General features: G+C 38.4%; 1 protein-coding gene across 3 annotated transcripts in view; it reads right to left on the bottom strand.

The window, feature by feature from the left end:
• Window positions 1–19532, bottom strand: part of LOC150103918 (uncharacterized) — a 224993-nt gene that overhangs the window by 140234 nt on the left and 65227 nt on the right. For all 3 annotated transcript variants that reach the window (XM_090396600.1, XM_090396599.1, XM_090396601.1), the window contains exon 4: window positions 16086–16189. In XM_090396600.1, coding sequence (XP_090252726.1) covers window positions 16086–16189 — 104 coding nt within the window. The remainder of the gene's footprint in view (window positions 1–16085; window positions 16190–19532) is intronic.

Raw genomic sequence — 19532 nt, 5'->3', positions numbered from 1 at the left:
TTAACAAGAGCCAAGGTGAGTCTAGATATATATGTCCACTATATATTTTCTGAGATATCTGAAAAATATACAGTGGACATATTTAGTAATATTTCATAAATTAATTTCATGGAAGAAGTGAAATAGACAATCAATTTATGGAGAGTACCATTCTTTCTTGGAAATCAGATTCCAAGAAAAAAAAAAAATCTTATGCTGTTTGGCGACTTTATTGACAAAAGTAACATTTAAAGAAAACAGCATTTGAATTTAATGAATGAAAAGGCAATGAATTTAAAAATAATTTATCAGACCTCATTATAGAATGGCTTGAAGATCAGGATTTAGTTATAGAAATAGATATTCTAATTTTGTTGATTTATGTAATGCAAGGCTTATTGAATGAGAAGTGCAGTATACTGCAATCAGCAAAATACTCAGTCAACTCTCACTATAGAAAACAACAAACGTTATTGCTATAACAAACTTCTGAAGAAGTCCAATAGTTCCCATAGGTACATTGTGTTAAAAGCAATTCACTATAGCAACCTATTTACTACGATACTATTTCTATGGTCCTGAAGAGGCTACAGTGTATTAAGAATTCATGTTTTAATTTAAATGGTTTGTGAAAACAACACATTGAACTGATTTTGTCAATGCACTATCCCTAAAAATATTTGAAACTGCATAAGATTAAGTAATGAAAAGCTGAGTATCAAACTCAGATTAAGTAATTAAGATCAAGCCATGAATGAATGAATTAAAGCAAAGATTAACTTTAGTGAGGAATAACAATATCTTCTTTGTCTTCAGTTTAGAATCTCGTAGCCTTGCATTCAATATATAGTCTAACTAGCACAATCGAAAAACAAATTTGTTAGACTACATAGTGTGTAGTCTAAGATATAGTAGAATATAGTAAAAATAGCAGCAGCTGACATTTTTACGACACTTAAAGAAATAATTGAAGACAAAGCAAGATTATTACACTTCGTTTCATCCTTTATCCAAGTGTAAGCAAACAACATTTGTGTATAAAGTACCTTTACGACAGGAAAACTTCCCATAATGTATATTATGGGAAGTTTCTATACGTTATGGTCCTTCCCATAATGTATAAAATTATACATGTCTGTAAGGATATGTGCATTACATTATCGGATACTAAGACAATTGATATGAAGTCATTAGCCTCTATATATAAGTTGCCTTGCATTTGGGCTTGGAACCAGCATGCTGGTCCCAAGACCAAATGAATAGGTGGGGGTTGAGCAAAGGGGTAGCAACCCATCCTCATAAAAAAAGTTATTTGCTATGGAAACTAAGACCACAGAAAAATCTGACCAAAAAGTAACACTAAATGAAAACAAACTGAAAATGATGTCCCCTAGCAAAAGCTCTTATGGAGAAAGTAGGGAATTGAGGAATGCAACCAAAAAATTTGGACAAAACTCAAAAAGAAATACAAGTTATTTGGAGCAAAAAAATAAAAAAGTGAATTGGATGTTGGAATACGAGGATGATGTACGAAACATCAGAAGCAACAAATATAGCAAATAAACTAAAGACTACTAAACTGAAATATCAGAATAATCAAGACAGAATGGGCAGGGATTGATATAGTTGAGTTCAGAAGAAATAATATACTCTGAAAACAAAGATGAAAACTGTGAACATGCAAAAGGAGTGGCAATAATGATGTTCAGTGAAACAAGAGCAATAATGACAGGTGGGAATCAATTACAGAAAGATGCACAACATCGTCCACACGGTTAGCCTAGTGCCTGTGTGCTTCACAACCATATGCCTGGGGAAGGAGTGTCCTAGGTTCGATTCCCGTCTGTGACATGAGGAGCTGAAGGAGCTTCCTCAGCCATAGCCAAGTTAGCCAGTCTTGGGTGTGCAGTAGGGTTTTTCCCCAGTTTATTCTGGGGTTTTTCATCCTGCAAAGCAGGCAAACCGGCCTTGAGAACTCAACACTACAGGACATAGGATACACACCAAGGTGTAGGGCTGACCATCTTATCCTGTGAACAGTTTGAGGTCCGATGATTAATAAACCCTCGACACTGTAAGGTAAAAGAGGGTAAAAGGAAGATAAGATGAGATGCACAACATCAAGATTCTGTAGAGTGACAAGTATAAATGTATATGCACTAACTAATAATGCAGATGAGAAAGCAAAATATTAATTTTATAATGTATTACAAAAGATAACAAATATTAGAGATATGACCATAGTGATGGGAGATGTAATGCGAAAAGGAGGTATATAAAACATAAATGACAATGGAAAGATTTTATTAGATTTTTGCATGGTGAATGAATTAGTAACAGGAAGATCCATCTTTAAACATAAAAATATACATAAAGTAGCATGGAGACACATAACCAAACTAATCATATAATGATACAAAGAAAATGGAGAGGATCTCCTTTGAATGTGAGCACAACGAGGGCAGCGCAGATGCTTATATATATAGACAGACACTTTTTGGTAATAGGAGAAATTAAAATAAGATTAATGACCATAAAGACGCACTCCGACCGCACTCCGCAAAGCGGAGTGCGGTCGGAGTGTGGTTAGATGATAAAAAAGGATTGAATGTGTGTAGAAAATGTAGGGAGAATGAGGAATTGAAGTGTATTTCGGATCGTGAGTGTGATATTTTTGTCAACCTTCAGAATGAAGGAAATAGGGATATGACAAGAAACGGCAAGGTTGTACATGAAAATTGTGAGAGTGTGAATGTAGAAAGTGTGAATGATAGTATAAATGGTTTCTCAGAGAATAAAAAAGATGAGATAGATGCATTGAGTGAGATCGCGTTGTTGAATAGTGAGATAGAAAGAGCAAAACAGCAGCTAGAGTGCATGAACAAAAGTAGACTGAATGAACCAACCAATAATAAAAGGTATGACAGGAAAAATAGACGTATGAATGTGAACATGAACAAAATGAAGGATAGAGTGCTGTATGGAGACTCGTTAGTACGAGGTGTGTTAGTAGAGGATTTGACAAAATCGTACCAACCTGGTGTGACCATAAAGGACGTAACTGAGTCTATTAAAGAGAAAAAGGAAAGGGTGAAAGAAATGATTGTTGTGGCAGGTACGAATGATTTGAAAGGAGATAAAATGGAAATGATAGAAGACCTGAATGAATTGTTTGAGGTAGCAAAAGAAAAGAGTGAGAGAGTTAGAATAATTAGTCTTTTGCCACGGTATGACAGTGAAATGTTTAAAAGGAGGGCCATAATTGCGAATGACTTTATGCGTGGGTTATGTATGATGAGTGGTGTGGAATTTGTGGATGTGTGGAGTGAGTTTGATGGGCGAAAGGATCTATATAAGATGGATGGCTTGAATTTGAATGGTTACGGTGTAAGAAGACTAGAGAAAGTGTTGCTGAATGTAGTGGATGTGCAAATTCAGGGAAACTAGATTTGTTAAGGGGTGGGGGGGGGGAGTAGATATACAGTCCTTATGGAGGCAGTTGAATGTAAGAATGAATATAATATGCCAGAGCAAATAAGGACAACAAATCTGAGTGGGATAGTTAATATAAGGCATCAAGGTAGGGTTGGGGATAATGGGGGTCTTAAATTCATGTACACTAATACTAGGAGTATTAGGAACAAGAAGGAAGAGTTTTTGGCCATGGTTGGCACTTCCAGACCACAGGTTATAGGTATTAGTGAAACATGGCTGACTGTAGATGATATAACTAGTGGGATTGAATGTGATGGATATAGTGTGTTCAGGAATGATAGAGAGAATAAAATGGGGGGAGGAATATTGTTGATGATAGCTGACGAGCTACAGCAAAGGAGAATAGAAGTTGAATTGCAGGACAGAGAAAAGAGCACATTTGAGGCCATTTGGTGTGAGATTGTGGCTAGCAGAACTAAATATACAATTGGGTGCTGCTATAGACCAGGTGATGGAAAGGATGGTGATGACAGTATGCACAAGCAAATAGAAGAAATGAGTGGAAGGAGGGTGATTATTATGGGAGATTTCAACTATGGTCGCATTGATTGGAGTGAGGAGAGGACACATGGGAGGAAGGAATTGGATTTTATGCGGTTATTAAGGGATAACTATCTGCGACAGCATGTAATGGAAAATACTAGGGGTCAGAGAGTGCTTGACCTAGTAATTACATCTGAGGATTTGGCTGTAACAAATATTACCACATTGCCACCAATCGGTGAGAGTGATCATAGGGTCTTGATTTGGGAGGTGGCTAAAGGTGTAGAATTTTCAATTAAGACAGGGTACATGTGGAATTATCGGGCTGGAAAGTATGACAAGCTTAGGAGTTTGATTGGCTCAGTGCCGTGGCATGTAGAACTGCAAGGACTAGAAGTTGATAGTGCATGGGAGGTAGTTAAGAAGTGCTTGCATGAAGCAATGGCTGACTGTATACCTAGAGTCCGAATAATAAATCAAGTAGGGGTTAAATGGATGAATAACACCATTAAGCTTGAGCTGCAAAAAAAGAAACAACTATGGAGGGAATTTAAGGAGAAAGGTGACTGGCAGGCACATGAACGGTATAAAGCGCAGGCCAGAAGGGTGTCGAGTGTGGTAAGAAAAGCAAAAAAGGATTACGAAAGAACATTGGCCATGCAGGCTAAAGAGAATCCTAAACAGTTTTTTAGATATGTAGCAAGTAAAAGGAAAAATGTACATGGCAGATTGATTTTAAAGAATGCCGATGGTAGGGAGGTAACTGAATCAGTTGAGATAGTTGAGTTACTGAGTGAGCACTTTGCAAGAGTATATCATCCAGGTGGTGACATTGCAGAAACGAATAAAAAGGTAGATTATATGGGAATTGTGGTTAATGAAGTGGAGGTGAGTAGTCTATTGCATAACCTCAATGTCAATACATCTGTGGGATTGGATGGTATACCAGCTCGTGTTGTACGAGAAGCAGCTAAAGAATTGTCAGTACCCTTGACCATTTTGTTTAATTTGAGTCTCGGGTCTGGGTTAGTCCCGAGCGGGTGGAAAGAGGGGAAAATAGTTCCACTGCATAAAGGTGGTTCCAAGACTGCTGTTGTAAATTACCGACCGATTAGCATATCAGGAATCATTGTCAAGGTCTTAGAGAAATTAGTCAAGAAAAGAATACAGGATTGGATAGATGAAAATGGGATATTGTATGGGGGACAACATGGTTTTGTGAAGGGTAGATCATGCCTCAGTAACTTGCTCACGTTTTATAACACAGTGACGGCTGAACTGGATAGGGGTAATGGGTTTACAGTGATACTACTGGACCTTGCCAAGGCCTTTGACAGGATACCACATGGAACCCTAATCAGTAAACTGGAGCAGATGGGTATAGATATAGGGTTGGTGAGATGGATAGGAGGGTGGTTGAAGGAGAGATATCAAAGATTGGTTTATTCAGGAGTGGAGTCTAAAAGACGTCTTGTGACTAGTGGAGTGCCACAGGGCTCTGTTCTTGGACCACTGCTTTTCAATTTGTTCATCAATGATATTGGAAAGGATCTGAGAGGAAGTGTTCACTTGTTTGCTGATGATGCAAAGTTGGGTAGAGCAATTGTGAGTGCACAGGATGTCAAAATTTTACAGGATGATTTGGATAGTTTGGAGGACTGGGCTAGGAAAAATGGATGTCAATTTAATGTGGCAAAGTGTAAGGTTATGCACTTTGGGGTGAAAAGAATAGCAGCAGTATATCGCATTGGTGGAACCATACTCCAGGAGATTGATGAGGCCAGGGATTTGGGAGTGTTGGTGGATAGGGAGTTGAAGTTTAGGGGGCACATTGCAAAAGTAACTGAAACAGCTCACCAAATCACTTGGCTTCTGAAAAATACTTTAACATGCAGAGACGAACAAGTTGTTGTTCCTCTGTATCGAGCCTTGATAAGACCCCATCTGGACTTCTGTGCCCAGTTATGGGCACCAGGGTTTCTTCGTGATGGGGAGGAAGTGGAGAGGGTCCAGAGACGAGTGACCAAGATGATAGCAGGTCTGTGGAATGAACCTTATGAGAATAGGTTGAAGATTTGTGGGTTGCAGAAATTGGATGATAGGTGAAGGAGGGGTGATATGATTGAGACATTCAAATTACTGAAGGGTTTTTATAAGATTGATCCAGAAGATATTTTTGAAAATATGACTGGTGGTGGGAGGACTAGGGGCCATGCATGGAAGCTGGGCAAGAGCGTGGTTGACAAGGGTGTTAGAGCTAGGTTCTTTACTTGGAGAGTGGTAAATGAGTGGAATAAGCTTCCAGAGTCTGTTGTGGGTGCTACGACCATGAATTAGTTCAAGGCAAGGTATGATAGATACTGTGTGAATGTTGAATAGTTGTTCTTGACATGATGTTAGGGCCTCCCTCGATGAGTCTGTCGACTCCTTGGAGTTTCCCGGAACAATAATAATAATAATAACTAAAAACTGTGGAAACTAAAAGAAAACATGCAGCAGAGATTAAAAATAGATATGAAGTTCTTACTCACACCAGACAGAAGGAGCATGAAGAATTCAAAAACCATTGAAGAAATATGGACAGATATTAAAATATATACAATGAAGCTGTAGAAAAAAATACTAGCAGTGGAAAAGAATGGATATCTTGACATGAAAAATTCAAAATTTAAGAAAGAAAAGAAATAAAGAAAAGATAATACCAGATAAGTATAACATTGGATTACAAGAGAAATATAAAGAAATACACAGAGATTAATAAAAATGCAAAACAGCGAGTTAATAGAAAACCTACTAAACAAAGCAGAAATTGCAGCTAATACAGGCAATACTATAACATTATATAATATTATGAGAATAATAACAGGCAAGAAAAGAAGAGGAGGTATTATTAAAGATAAACAAAAATGAAACAAACAATAATAAAAAGAAAATAGAAAGATGTGTAGAATACTTCAAAGAGCTAATGAATTGAGAAAAAACTTAAAAGAAATTCAAATACTAGAAAGAAAAGAAAAATATATATTAAAAATAGACTAATGGAATAGACTTACTGATTTCTTTCCTCTTCTAGGCACAGGTTAAACAAATATGATAAAAGCAGGCATGTATATATTACACCTGGTATTTCAAAAGTTTCAACAACTGTCCAAATTTTATTGTTGTCATAGTATTTTATAGTAATGGAGGAGGACAGAATTTCTTTCCTCTTATTTTTGTTCTAAAATTTCGAAACAGTTTATTTCTGCTTATTGAATCAAACCAGCTTGCTTAAAATCTATAAAGCAGAAGTAAAGATTTATTTTTTTCCTCACATCAAGTCAGCTAACTGTAGAAGAGTATCTCCCTTTACTAAAATCTTATTTGTTCTTCTCTTAAATCGTCATAAGTTGCTTTAATTCTGTTTTGTATAATTCTGAAATAATTTACATGCAACTTAATAAACTTATCCATCAAATTTGAACATTCCTGTATGCAAATTATTCTTCCCAATTTCCAGTCATCAGGAATTTCCCCAGAATTTAAGACTTGATTGAATAACTGCATTAAATAATTGATTGTGGCATCTATTTTCATCTTAGTATCATTCAGGTCTCCTCACTTCTATCAATTTTTTCCCATAAATTTTCAGTGCTAACTTTTGCAAAAAAACAATCAAGTTTTTTGTTTTTTTTTAAACTTCAGTTAGATCGCATCTCACCTTTCATTTTTAGATTGTTTCTGAAAGTTCTTTAATTGTGCTTTTCAAATGATATATTTGATATGATTTTATTTATCCAATTTGATTTTTCTTGTCAACATTTAGGTAATTTTATATTTTTAACTGTTTGTGGTTTTCAATCACTTCAGGTGTATTCTGAGTAGAAAGTTTTTCTCTTATCTTTTATTTTGATGTCACAGCAGTAATGAGTCAAATTATTATTGTCTTTTTTTCCCCAGCAATGTTTGTTTTATTGCATTTTTTTTTTCAAATTCTTCTACATCTTCAAGAGTTAAAAGGCAAGACAAGTTCAGAAATATTTCTTCTTGAAACTCATTTTGTGTGTTGGAGTCTTAATTCTGAGGCATCAATTTAAGTTTTATTTTAATTGACAGAATTTCATGATTAGAATTCATATTTATTGGCTTTAGGGTTTTTACATTTTGAAATGATCTTTTCCATTTTTTGTTAACTAAGATCAGTGGAGGCTCATGGTTTGAAATCGTGGGGGGTGCTGCAACTTTCGAAATATACATACACACTGTAAGTACAGTGTATACGTGTTTGGATAAAATATCAAAATTATGGTAAACATTAAAAAAAAAATTAAACATGAAAAATATTGTTTATTATCGATAAAATTATACAGTTTAGTATAATTCAAAATTATCGTATTTGCTGGCGTATAAGACGCACCGGCCTATAAGATGCATCCCGTTTTTTGTACACATTTTTTAGGAAAAAACTTTATCGCTGAATATAATAATGAATTTATAGTATTTCAAATATAAAGTAATAAGTAGGTCTACTTTAAACAAATACCTAATCTAACTAGGAAAGAGTACCCACCTTTTAATCTTCTTCGTCAAAATCCAGAAATTCATCTCCAGAGCTAAATGAAGAGACACTTGAAACCTTTTCTAAATCAGAATCTGAGTCATCATACAACAAATTGTCCTCTGTACCATCCAGTGCATTACTAATGCCACACTTCTTATTTGATTTAACCACTGTCTCAGTTTTCACAGCATCCCATGAAGCTTTGACTCACTTACAAACTTGTGAAATGCTAAGCTTCTTCCTGATGGCATAACCTCAAAATCTGAAGACTGCATCCAGCTGTTCCACTTTCTCCTTCATAAATCCCTTAAATAGTTTATTAATACAGACATCTAAAGATTGAAGATAACTATTTAGACCTCCTGGAATTACAGTTAACTGAGTTTTCAATTCCTTGAGATTATTTTTAACATCTTCTGTTCTGTGAGAATGAAACTGATCCCATACTAGCAGCTAGCTTCTTCAACAGTCCGTCAGGGCACCTAGACCAAATTTTATCTATCCATAACACTTCATTCTTCCTCCATCCATCCAGCCTTTTGCATGAACATGTACAAACACTCCTTTAAGCAGTTTTTTTGGGTAGCGTCTTCCTTTTAAAATTCAACAGTGGTGGCAATTTTGTCCAATCAGCACAGCATTATGTTGGAGGTTTAATGGATTTTTTACAACACTCAAAAAGAATTAAATTAGAATTTAATACTTCCTATATTTCGTCCTAGTCACTAGGACATCTACGGTAATTACAAAAACAATTAATGTAACATGCACACAAAAACTTATAATACTAAGCCCAACCACGTGGGTGACACTAAAGTCCTATCTAGGTGGAGCGCCCTCTAAGGGCGGTAGTAGGTGGCTTGGAATGTAAAGTGGAACCACTGGTGATGAGTGTTTCCCAAATCTTCGGAAGCTTAATGCAACCGTATTTGTTAAGATTTGGTTGGTGTCTGAGAATTGCTGCTGCTTCTAAGAAAAGTCTCTCTTTCTTGAATTTGCTGTGGTGGAGCATAGTGGTTTTCTTCCATGATACTCTGTGGGTGGTGTCCAAAACATGGTCAGCCAAGCCTGAATGGCCATAGTTGTGTTTAACGATGTATGACTTGAGTATCTCCAGGCGGATGGATGCTGATCTGCCTGTCTGTCCAAAGTACGCAAGCTTACAGGAACAGGGTACTTTGTAAACTCCAGGCAGAGAGAGAGGAGGGAGCTGATCTTTTGTAGAACGGATAAGGGTAGCAAGTTTGCGGTAGGGCTTATATGCTGTGTGTAGGTTATACTTTTTTAGTATCTTGGCTATTTTTTCCGAAGTGCCTCGGATGTAGGGTATGGTGATGGCATTTTTAAAATCTTGTTGATGAGAGGGATAGGAAATGGGGGAGGAATTGATTATTTTTTTGATACTGTGTTCGCTGTAGCCATTGGAGAGGAAAGTTCTGTGTATGTGGTTAAGCTCAGTAGTGAGGGCGGTTCCACTGGAACAAAGATTGTGGGCTCTCTTGGTAAGGGTTTTAATGATGCCATATTGTTGCAAGGGGTGGTGGTGGGAGAGTTTGTGAATGTATCTGCCTGTGTGTGTGGGTTTTCTGTATACAGTGAAGGCAAGTGTATCATTAGGCAGGCGCGTGACTAAGGTGTCTAGGAATGGTAAACAATTGTACTTTTCCTTTTCCATAGTAAACTGGATTCTTGGATGTAGGCTATTGGGATGACTGAGGAAGGAGTCTAACGTGTCTGGGCCATGAGGCCAAATGGAGAACACATCATCTACATATCTTAGCCAGATAGAAGGTTTGAGTGGGGCTGAGTCTATGGCTCGTTTTTCGAAATCTTCCATATAGAAATTGGCAAGGGGGGTGAGAGGGGGGAAACCCATGGCGGTTCCTTCTATCTGCTTGTAGATTTTTTTATTTCAAGAGAAATACCCAGAGTTGATGACAAAGGAAAAGAGATCAAGATGTCAGAGGGGAAAACGTTTTCTAAGAGAGATAAAGTGTCAGTTAAGGGAATATTGGTAAACAAAGAGGAGATATCAAAGCTTACTAATATGTCTGTATTGTTCAAGGTTAAATTTTCTGTGAGGGCTTTAAAGTGGGTCGAGTTTTTTATATAGGAAGCTGAATTTCCGGTGAGGGGGGGCAGAGAGTTGGCCAGCTGTTTAGACAGTCTGTAACAAGGTGCATTGGTGGCATCTACTATAGGTCTGAGTGGGGAATTGGGTTTGTGGATTTTTGGTAAACCGTATATTCGGGGGGGACGGGAGCGGAATGGTTTAAGTTTTTTCGTGATGTCAGGGGGTTACTTTTTTAAGTAAGATTTTTAATTTCTTAACTTGTGTTTTTGTGGGGTCGTGATCTAGCGGGATGTAGGTAGCGCGATCGCGGAGGATAATGTTCATTTTACGATTGTATTTGCTGGTATTAAGAACAACTGTGGCATTACCCTTATCCGCTCTGGTGATGACGATACTTTTTTCTTTGCGTAGTTTCTGGAGAGCCATGCGTTGGGCATAAGATAAGTTACTTTTTGGAGGCGAAGAGTGAGCAAGGATGTTGGTTACGTCGAGTCTGATGTTGTTGGCTACCTCCGATGGTAAGCTACCGATCCTCCGTTCGACGTTAACCATTACATCGAGCACCGGCACTTCTTTCGGGGCGACGGCATAATTACGGCCGAGGCCAAGGTCACTGACGACATCCTCGTTGACCCTTTTGGAAGAGAGGTTTATTACTGTCTGGAGCAGTTAAATTTGTGGTTGTGGTTTGTCTTTAACCAGGTTGCTGTATTTCTTGACGTGTTTGTTTTTTATTTTTTGAAATTCTCTCTGTGCGGAAGTTTCCGAAATGTCAGAGAGAATCGACCAAAGTTCAGGGTTAAGAACGGTGGAGAGCTCTGAATGTAAGGAGCCAACGGCGGCGTTTGTCACTGCGAGGGTGGCATGAGTAGAGGCGATTTGCTCGCGTAGTAATGCTAGGCTGGCACGTTTATATATACGGAGTGCTTTTTTGGAATGGAAATTGGTCTTCATTTTAACACATTTTGGTATTACTCTTGTATCCCGACATCTTTTTAAAAAGGCCAGCCTATTTAGTTGTCTAGATAGTCGTAGTTTTGACTGGCCGTATTGCTTGGATTTACGTGCTAAATCTTCTCCATGGATGATTAGAATTCTTGTGTAGAGGCTTAAGTGCTGTGAGGACATTATGTTGGAGGTTTAATGGATTTTTTACAACACTCAAAAAGAATTAAATTAGAATTTAATACTTCTTATATATTTTGTCCTAGTCACTAGGACATCTATGGGGATTACAAAAACAATTAATGTAACATGCACACAAAAACTTACAATAATAAGCCCAACCAAGTGGGTGACACTAAAGTCCTATCTAGGTGGAGCGCCCTTTAAGGGCGGTAGTAGGTGGCTTGGAATGTAAGGTGGAACCTCTGGTGATGAGTGTTTCCCAAATCTTCGGAAGCTTAATGCAACCGTATTTGTTAAGATTTTGTTGGTTTCTGAGAGCTGCTGCTGCTTCTAAGAAAAGTCTCTCTTTCTTGAATTTGTTGTGGTGGAGCATGGTGGTTTTCTTCCATGATACTCTGTGGGTGGTGTCCAAAACATGGTCAGCCAAGCCAGAATGGCCATGGTTGTGTTTAACGATGTACGACTTGTGTTCCTCCAGGCGGATGGATGCTGATCTGCCTGTCTGTCCAAAGTACGCAAGCTTACAGGAACAGGGTACTTTGTAAACTCCAGGCAGAGAGAGAGGAGGGAGCTGATCTTTTGCAGAACGGATAAGGGTAGCAAGTTTGCGGTAGGGATTATATGCTGTGTGTAGGTTATACTTTAACCGTCGGAGGTTATACTTTTACCACTTACCGTCGGAGGTAGACAACATCCTCGCTCACTCTTCGCCTCCAAAAAGTAACTTATCTTATGCCCAACGCATTGCTCTCCAGAAACTACGCAAAGAAAAAAGTATCGTCATCACCAGAGCAGATAAGCGGGTAATGCCACAGTTGTTCTTAATACCAGCGAATACAATCATAAAATGAACATTATCCTCCGCGATTGCGCTACCTACATCCCGCTAGAACACGACCCCACAAAAACATAAGTTAAGAAATTAAAAATCTTACTTAAAAAAGCAACCTCCTGGCCCCCTGACGTCACGAAAAAACTTAAACCTTTCCGCTCCCGTCCCCCCTGAATATACGGTTTACCAAAAATCCACAAATCCAATTCCCCACTCAGACCTATAGTAGATGCCACCAATGCACCTTGTTACAGACTGTCTACACAGCTGGCCAACTCTCTGTCCCCCCCACCGGAAATTCAGCTTCCTATATAAAAAACTCGACCCACCTTAAAGCCCTCACAGAAAATTTAACCTTGAACAGTACAGACATATTAGTAAGCTTTGATATCTCCTCTTTGTTTACCAATATTCCCTTAACTGACACTTTATCTCTCTTAGAAAACGTTTTCCCCTCTGACATCTTAGATCTCTTTTCCTTTGCCATCAACTCTGGGTATTTCTCTTGGAATAAAAAAATCTACAAGCAGATAGAAGGAACCACCATGGGTTCCCCCCTCTCACCCCCCCTTGCCAATTTCTATATGGAAGATTTCGAAAAACGAGTCATAGACTCAGCCCCACTCAAACCTTCTATCTGGCTAAGATATGTAGACGATGTGTTCTCCATTTGGCCTCATGGCCCAGACACGTTAAACTCCTTCCTCGGTCATCTCAATAGCCTACATCCAAGAATCCAGTTTACTATGGAAAAGGAAAAGAACAATTGTTTACCCTTCCTAGACACCTTAGTCACGCGCCTGCCTAATGATACACTTGCCTTCACTGTATACAGAAAACCCACACACACAGGCAGATACATTCACAAACTCTCCCACCACCACCCCTCACAACAATATGGCATCATTAAAACCCTTACCAAGAGAGCCCACAATCTTTGTTCCAGTGGAACTTCCCTCACTACTGAGCTTAACCACATACACAGAACTTTCCTCTCCAATGGCTACAGCGAACACAGTATCAAAAAAATAATCAATTCCTCCCCCATTACCCGTCCCTCTCGTCAACAAGATTTTAAAAATACCATCACCATACCCTACATCCGAGGCACTTCGGAAAAAATAGCCAAGATACTAAAAAAGTATAACCTACACACAGCATATAAGCCCTACCACAAACTTGCTACCCTTATCCGTTCTACAAAAGATCAGCTCCCTCCTCTCTCTCTCTGCCTGGAGTTTACAAAGTACTCTGTTCCTGTAAGCTTGTGTACTTTGGACAGACAGGCAGATCAGCATCCATCTGCCTGGAGGAACACAAGTCGTACATCGTTAAACACAACCATGGCCATTCTGGCTTGGCTGACCATGTTTTGGACACCACCCACAGAGTATCATGGAAGAAAACCACCATGCTCCACCACAGCAAATTCAAGAAAGAGAGACTTTTCTTAGAAGCAGCAGCAGCTCTCAGAAACCAACAAAATCTTAACAAATACGGTTGCATTAAGCTTCCGAAGATTTGGGAAACACTCATCACCAGAGGTTCCACCTTACATTCCAAGCCACCTACTACCGCCCTTAGAGGGTGCTCCACCTAGATAGGACTTTAGTGTCACCCACATGGTTGGGCTTAGTATTGTAAGTTTTTGTGTGCATGTTACATTAATTGTTTTTGTAATCCCCATAGATGTCCTAGTGACTAGGACGAAATATAGGAAGTATTAAATTCTAATTTAATTCTTTTTGAGTGTTGTAAAAAATCCATTAAAACTCCAACATAATGTCCTCACAGCACTTAAGCCTCTACACAAGAATCAGCACAGCAGGATAAACAACCGTGTAGTAAGTTTTTTCATGCTCCAAAGTTTTAACAGTAACACCTTTTGTGCTCTTGGAATCTACAGTTTTGTTTGAGGGCACATCAAAAGTCAGCAGAACCTCGTCCATGTTTCCTATTTGCACAAGTTCAAATTTTTCTCGTTTCCTTGCGTTAATGACGAATCGATGAAATTCAATAATTTTTTCATCATATTCAGCTGGCATCTTTTGTGATATTTTTGTTTTAGTCCGTATACATAGCTGATTTTTCTTCATGAATCCTGAACACCATAATGCTGATCCAGTAAAGTTGGCGATCCCTCTGTTAGTGGCTATTGCTTTCACTTGATGAATAATAATTTCTGTAGACACTGAAAGTCTAGCTTTTCTGTGGTCTAAAATCCAAGTATTCGGTTCTGCCTCAAGGTCTGGTGTGCAGTTCCACTTCGTAGGTTATGTTTACTGTGAGTTGCTTTTTTTTTTTAGATCCTCCTCCTGATTCCACCAAGTTCTTATCATTTTTTCAGTTGGGGTGGCCCGAAATGCCTCTCTGCAGTCCTGTTTCCATGTTCTTTAGCATATGCAATCACACACAGCTTGTATGCAATATTGTAGCAATGCCGATGTTTTTCAGCCGATATTTGCAAAGAAATTTAGAGAAAATTTAACGGCAGAAATTTATCACCGTTCACAACAACCCGACAAGATGCGCATCCACTGAACTCTAAGTAACTGGAATGCTCTCACACACCGCAAGAGAAATCGCGTAACTCGGAACAGAGAAAATTTCCAGAAATGAAAGCAATAAAAAAAAATTAGTATCGGTGTGTTAGACACATCCTGTTTTTCAGACCTATTTTCAAAGAAAAAAAGTGAGTCTTATACGCCAGCAAATATGGTACTTAAAAAACAAAATCCATTCCTTTAATTGTAATTAAAGGAATCTATTTATAATTTTTGGACATTACAATTAAATCCTTTAATTGTAATGTCCAAACATTTTAAAGAGAGGCTGAGTACACACGATAAGCACTACAAACACTCTACTACTGGCGCTAACTGCATATAAATAACAGTGGAACTGCACGATGGACAGTGCTGCATTACACTAATAGCTTGCATCTCACTATGACGTGCATATGCTTGCACACATAGCAATATGACACTGTGGTAAACACAATGCTGCTAGTGTCCTTTGCCCTCCTAAATACTACAAAATGGATTTTTATTATTTTTTTATACAAAATAAGAGAATTGTATAGGATTGTTGATGATAAAATTAAATATTATAAGCAAATATAAATAAATATATTTATATAGCAAGAGAAATTGGGGATGCTGCAGTTCTGCAGTGCCTATGCATGAGATGCTCCTGACTAAGATATGATCAATACAGTTTATTTTCCCCTCAGGTGAGATCCAAGTGTATTTGTAACTGTCTATAAAAATAATAAAGTGTTAGTAATCACCAATTCTGTTGTCTTTCAAAATTCAAGGACTATCATCTTCAACATTATATATATAAACAAATATGTTCAAGCATTTTACAATAAACTGAATATATGTACGCTCCCTTTGCATTCCTATATATGTATGTGGAACTGACTGCTTAATGAATCTGACAACAGTTAAAATTTTAGCTATACATTAATTATGGATCAGCTACTTGATCTTTGAAGTAATGATATTATTAGTTGCACTATTAAGCTAACACAAATACAAAATAGTTCTTACCCACAACAGTCACTAAAGAAGTGTTATACTTTATTTCCAATCCAGCAGGATTTATTGACAGTTGCTTCAATTTTCCCACAACAGGAGTTAAGCAATGCCCAGTTCTTGGGAAAATAAAAATACAAATATATGGTAAGTGAATTTATTGCATATATTTTTGATCTAGCATATTAATGTTTCCGTTTCATTTAATCTAGCATAAACCAAAATTTCCTTTGTTGATTTTTGCTTATGTTTATCTAATCTTATCTTAAGAAGTGAACAATATCTTCACAAGTTTGCCAAAATGGACTGAATGAAGAGTAAGCAGAAATAATACCAATGGCAAACACTTCATTTTTATATTACAGAACATCACAAGTAAATAGGATAGAAGCAAAATGAATGAACAGAGAAATTAGGACAAGCAGTTGTGGAGGAAATAACTAGTATATCTTATCGAGTGCATGAGAAGTAAAAAAAACTGCAGTGTGAGAGGAGATTGGTCAATTACCCAAAAGTAATTTCAAGAGAATTATTATTATTTCAGGCAACTCCAAGGAGTCAACAGACCCATCGAGGGAGGCCCTAACATCATGTCAAACACAACTATTCGACATTAACACAGTATCTATCATACCTCGCCTTGAACTCATTCACGGTCATAGCACCCACAACAGACTGGCAGCTTATTCCACACATTTACCACTCTCCAAGTAAAAAACCTAGCTCTAACAGCCCTGTTAACCACATTCTTTCCGGCTTCCATGTATGGCCCCTAGTCCTCCCACCACCAGTCCTTTCTCAAAAATATCATCTGGATTAATCTTATAGAAACCCTTCAGTAATCTGAATGTCTCAATCACATCACCCCTTTTCTGCCTATCAACCAATTTTTGCAACCCACAAATCTTCAATCTGTTCTCATAAGGTTCATTCCACAGACCTGCCACCATCTTGGTCACTCGTCTCTGGATCCTCTTCACCTCCTCCTCCCCATCCAGAAGTAACCCTGGTGGCCATAGGCACAGTAGTCCAGATGGGGTCTTATCAGGGCTCGATATAGAGGAACAATAACTTGATTGTCTCTACTTGTTAAAGTATTTTTTAGTGGCTAAATCAGCTCATCAAATAACCAAGTGACTTGATGAGCTGATTTAGCCACTTTTGCAATGTGTCCCCTAAACTTCAACTCCCTATCCACCAACACTCCCAAATCCCTGGCCTAATCAATCTCCTGGAGTACAGTTCCACCACTGTGATATACTGCTGCTAATCTTTTCATTCCAAAATGCATAACCTTACACATTGCCACATTAAATTGACATCCATTTTCCTCAGCCCAGTTCTCCAAACTATTCAAATCATCCTGCAAAATTTTGACATCCTGTGCATTCACAATTGCTCTACCCAACTTTACATCATCAGCAAACAAGTGAGCGCTTCCTCTCAGATCCTTTCCTATATGGTTAATGAACAAATTGAAAAGTAGTGGTCCAAGAACAGAACCCGGTGGCACACCACTAGTCACAAGCCGTCTTTTGGACTCCACTCCTGAATAAACCACTCTCTGGTATCTCTCCATCAACCACCCTCCTATCCATCACCAACTCTATATCCATCCCCATCTGCTCCAGTTTAATGATTAGAGATCCATGTGGTATCTTGTCAAAGGCCTTGGCAAGGCCCAGTAGAATCACTGAAAACCCATTACCCTTATCCAGTTCAGGTGTCACTGTGTTATAAAACATGAGCAAATTACAGAGGCATGATCTATCCTTCACAAAACCATGTTGTCCCCATACAGTATCCCATTTTCATCTATCCAATCCTGTATTCTTCTCTTGACTAGTTTCTCCAGGACCTTGACAACGATTCTTGATATGTTAATTGGTCGGTAATTTACAACAGCAGTCTTGGAACCTCCTTTATGCAGTGGAACTATTTTCCCCTCTTTCCACCCCCTCGGGACAAACCCAGACCTGAGACTCAGATTAAACAAAATGGTCAAAGGTACTGACAATTCTTTAGCCGCTTCAAGTACGACACAAGCTGGTATACCATCCAATCACACAGATGTATTGACGTTGAGGTTTTGCAATAGACTACTCACCTCCACTTCATTCACCACAATTCCCGTATAAACTTTTGGTTCATTCATTTCTGCAATGTCACCACCTGGATGATAAACTCTTGCAAAGTGCTCGCTCAGTAATTCAACTATATCAACTGATTCGGTTACCTCCCCACCATCGGCATTCTTTAAAATCATTCTGCCATATACATTTTTTCTTTTACTTGCAACATATCAAAAAAACTGTTTAGGATTGTCTTTAGCCCTGCATGGCCAATGTTCTTTCGTAATCCTTTTTTGCTTTTCTTACCACACTCGTTACCCTTCTGGCATGGGCTTTATACTGTTCATGTGCCTGCCGGTCACCTTTCTCCTTAAATTCCCTCCATAGTTGTTTCTTTTTTTCAGCTCAAGCTTAATGGTGTTATTCATCCATTTAACTCCTACTTGATTTATTATTCGGACTCTAGGTATACAGTCAGCCATTGCTTCATGCAAACAATAATAAGTTTAGTTTAATCCTTTATCCAAGTGTGAGCAAACAGAGTTTGCGCCTGAAAGTATCTTCAGGACTGGTCTCGTCAGTGGGAGCCAGGCCTAGTAGTGGAGATACAAAGGCAGAAGCAATCAGAGGTCATCCTAACCTATAGGAGTTGCCAAAGGGTGTGCAACCTTAATATTAAATTACTCCGGATTCAGATTAAGATGTTGAGAGTTTATTTTTCACTTGGTTAGACTATAATAAGTTTAGTTTAATCCTTTATCCAAGTGTGAGCAAACAAAGTTTGCGCCTGAAAGTATCTTCAGGACTGGGGTAAGGTAGTGCAACACCAGGCAACTCGTTGCAAAGGTGGAGAAATTTGTATCTCCACTACTAGGCCTGGCTCCCACTGACAAGACCTCAATAAAGGTCGAAACCGGTATGGGTAGTGGCCTTTGCCTTAATGCATAGCATCACACATATCCGCAAGATGTGCTTTGCATTATGGGAGATAGGAGTGATGAGATCTTTCTCCACCTTTGCAACGAGTTGCCTGGTGTTGCACTACCTTACCCCAGTCCTGAAGATACTTTCAGGCGCATACTTTGTTTGCTCACACTTGGATAAAGGATTAAACTAAACTTATTATAGTCTAACCAAGTGAAAAATAAACTCTCTTCATGCAAACACTTCTTAACCGCCTCCTATGCACTGTCAACTTCTAGCCCTTGCAGTTGTACATGCAATGTCACTGTACTAATCAATCTCCTAAGCTTGTCATACTTAACAGCCCAATAATTCCACATGTACCCTGTCTTAATTGTAAATTCCACACCTTTAGCCACCTCCCAAGTCAAGACCCCTACGATCACTCTCACCAATTGGTGGCAACATGGTCATATTCATTACAGCC

Source organism: Typopeltis vanoorti, chromosome 8 (assembly GCF_054136105.1).
Source record: "Typopeltis vanoorti isolate ZY-2024b chromosome 8, IOZ_Tvanoo_1.0, whole genome shotgun sequence".
Taxonomy (NCBI): Eukaryota; Metazoa; Arthropoda; class Arachnida; order Uropygi; family Thelyphonidae; genus Typopeltis; species Typopeltis vanoorti.
Note: the sequence above shows the minus strand (reverse complement) of the source record. Positions and strands in the feature narration are given on the sequence as shown.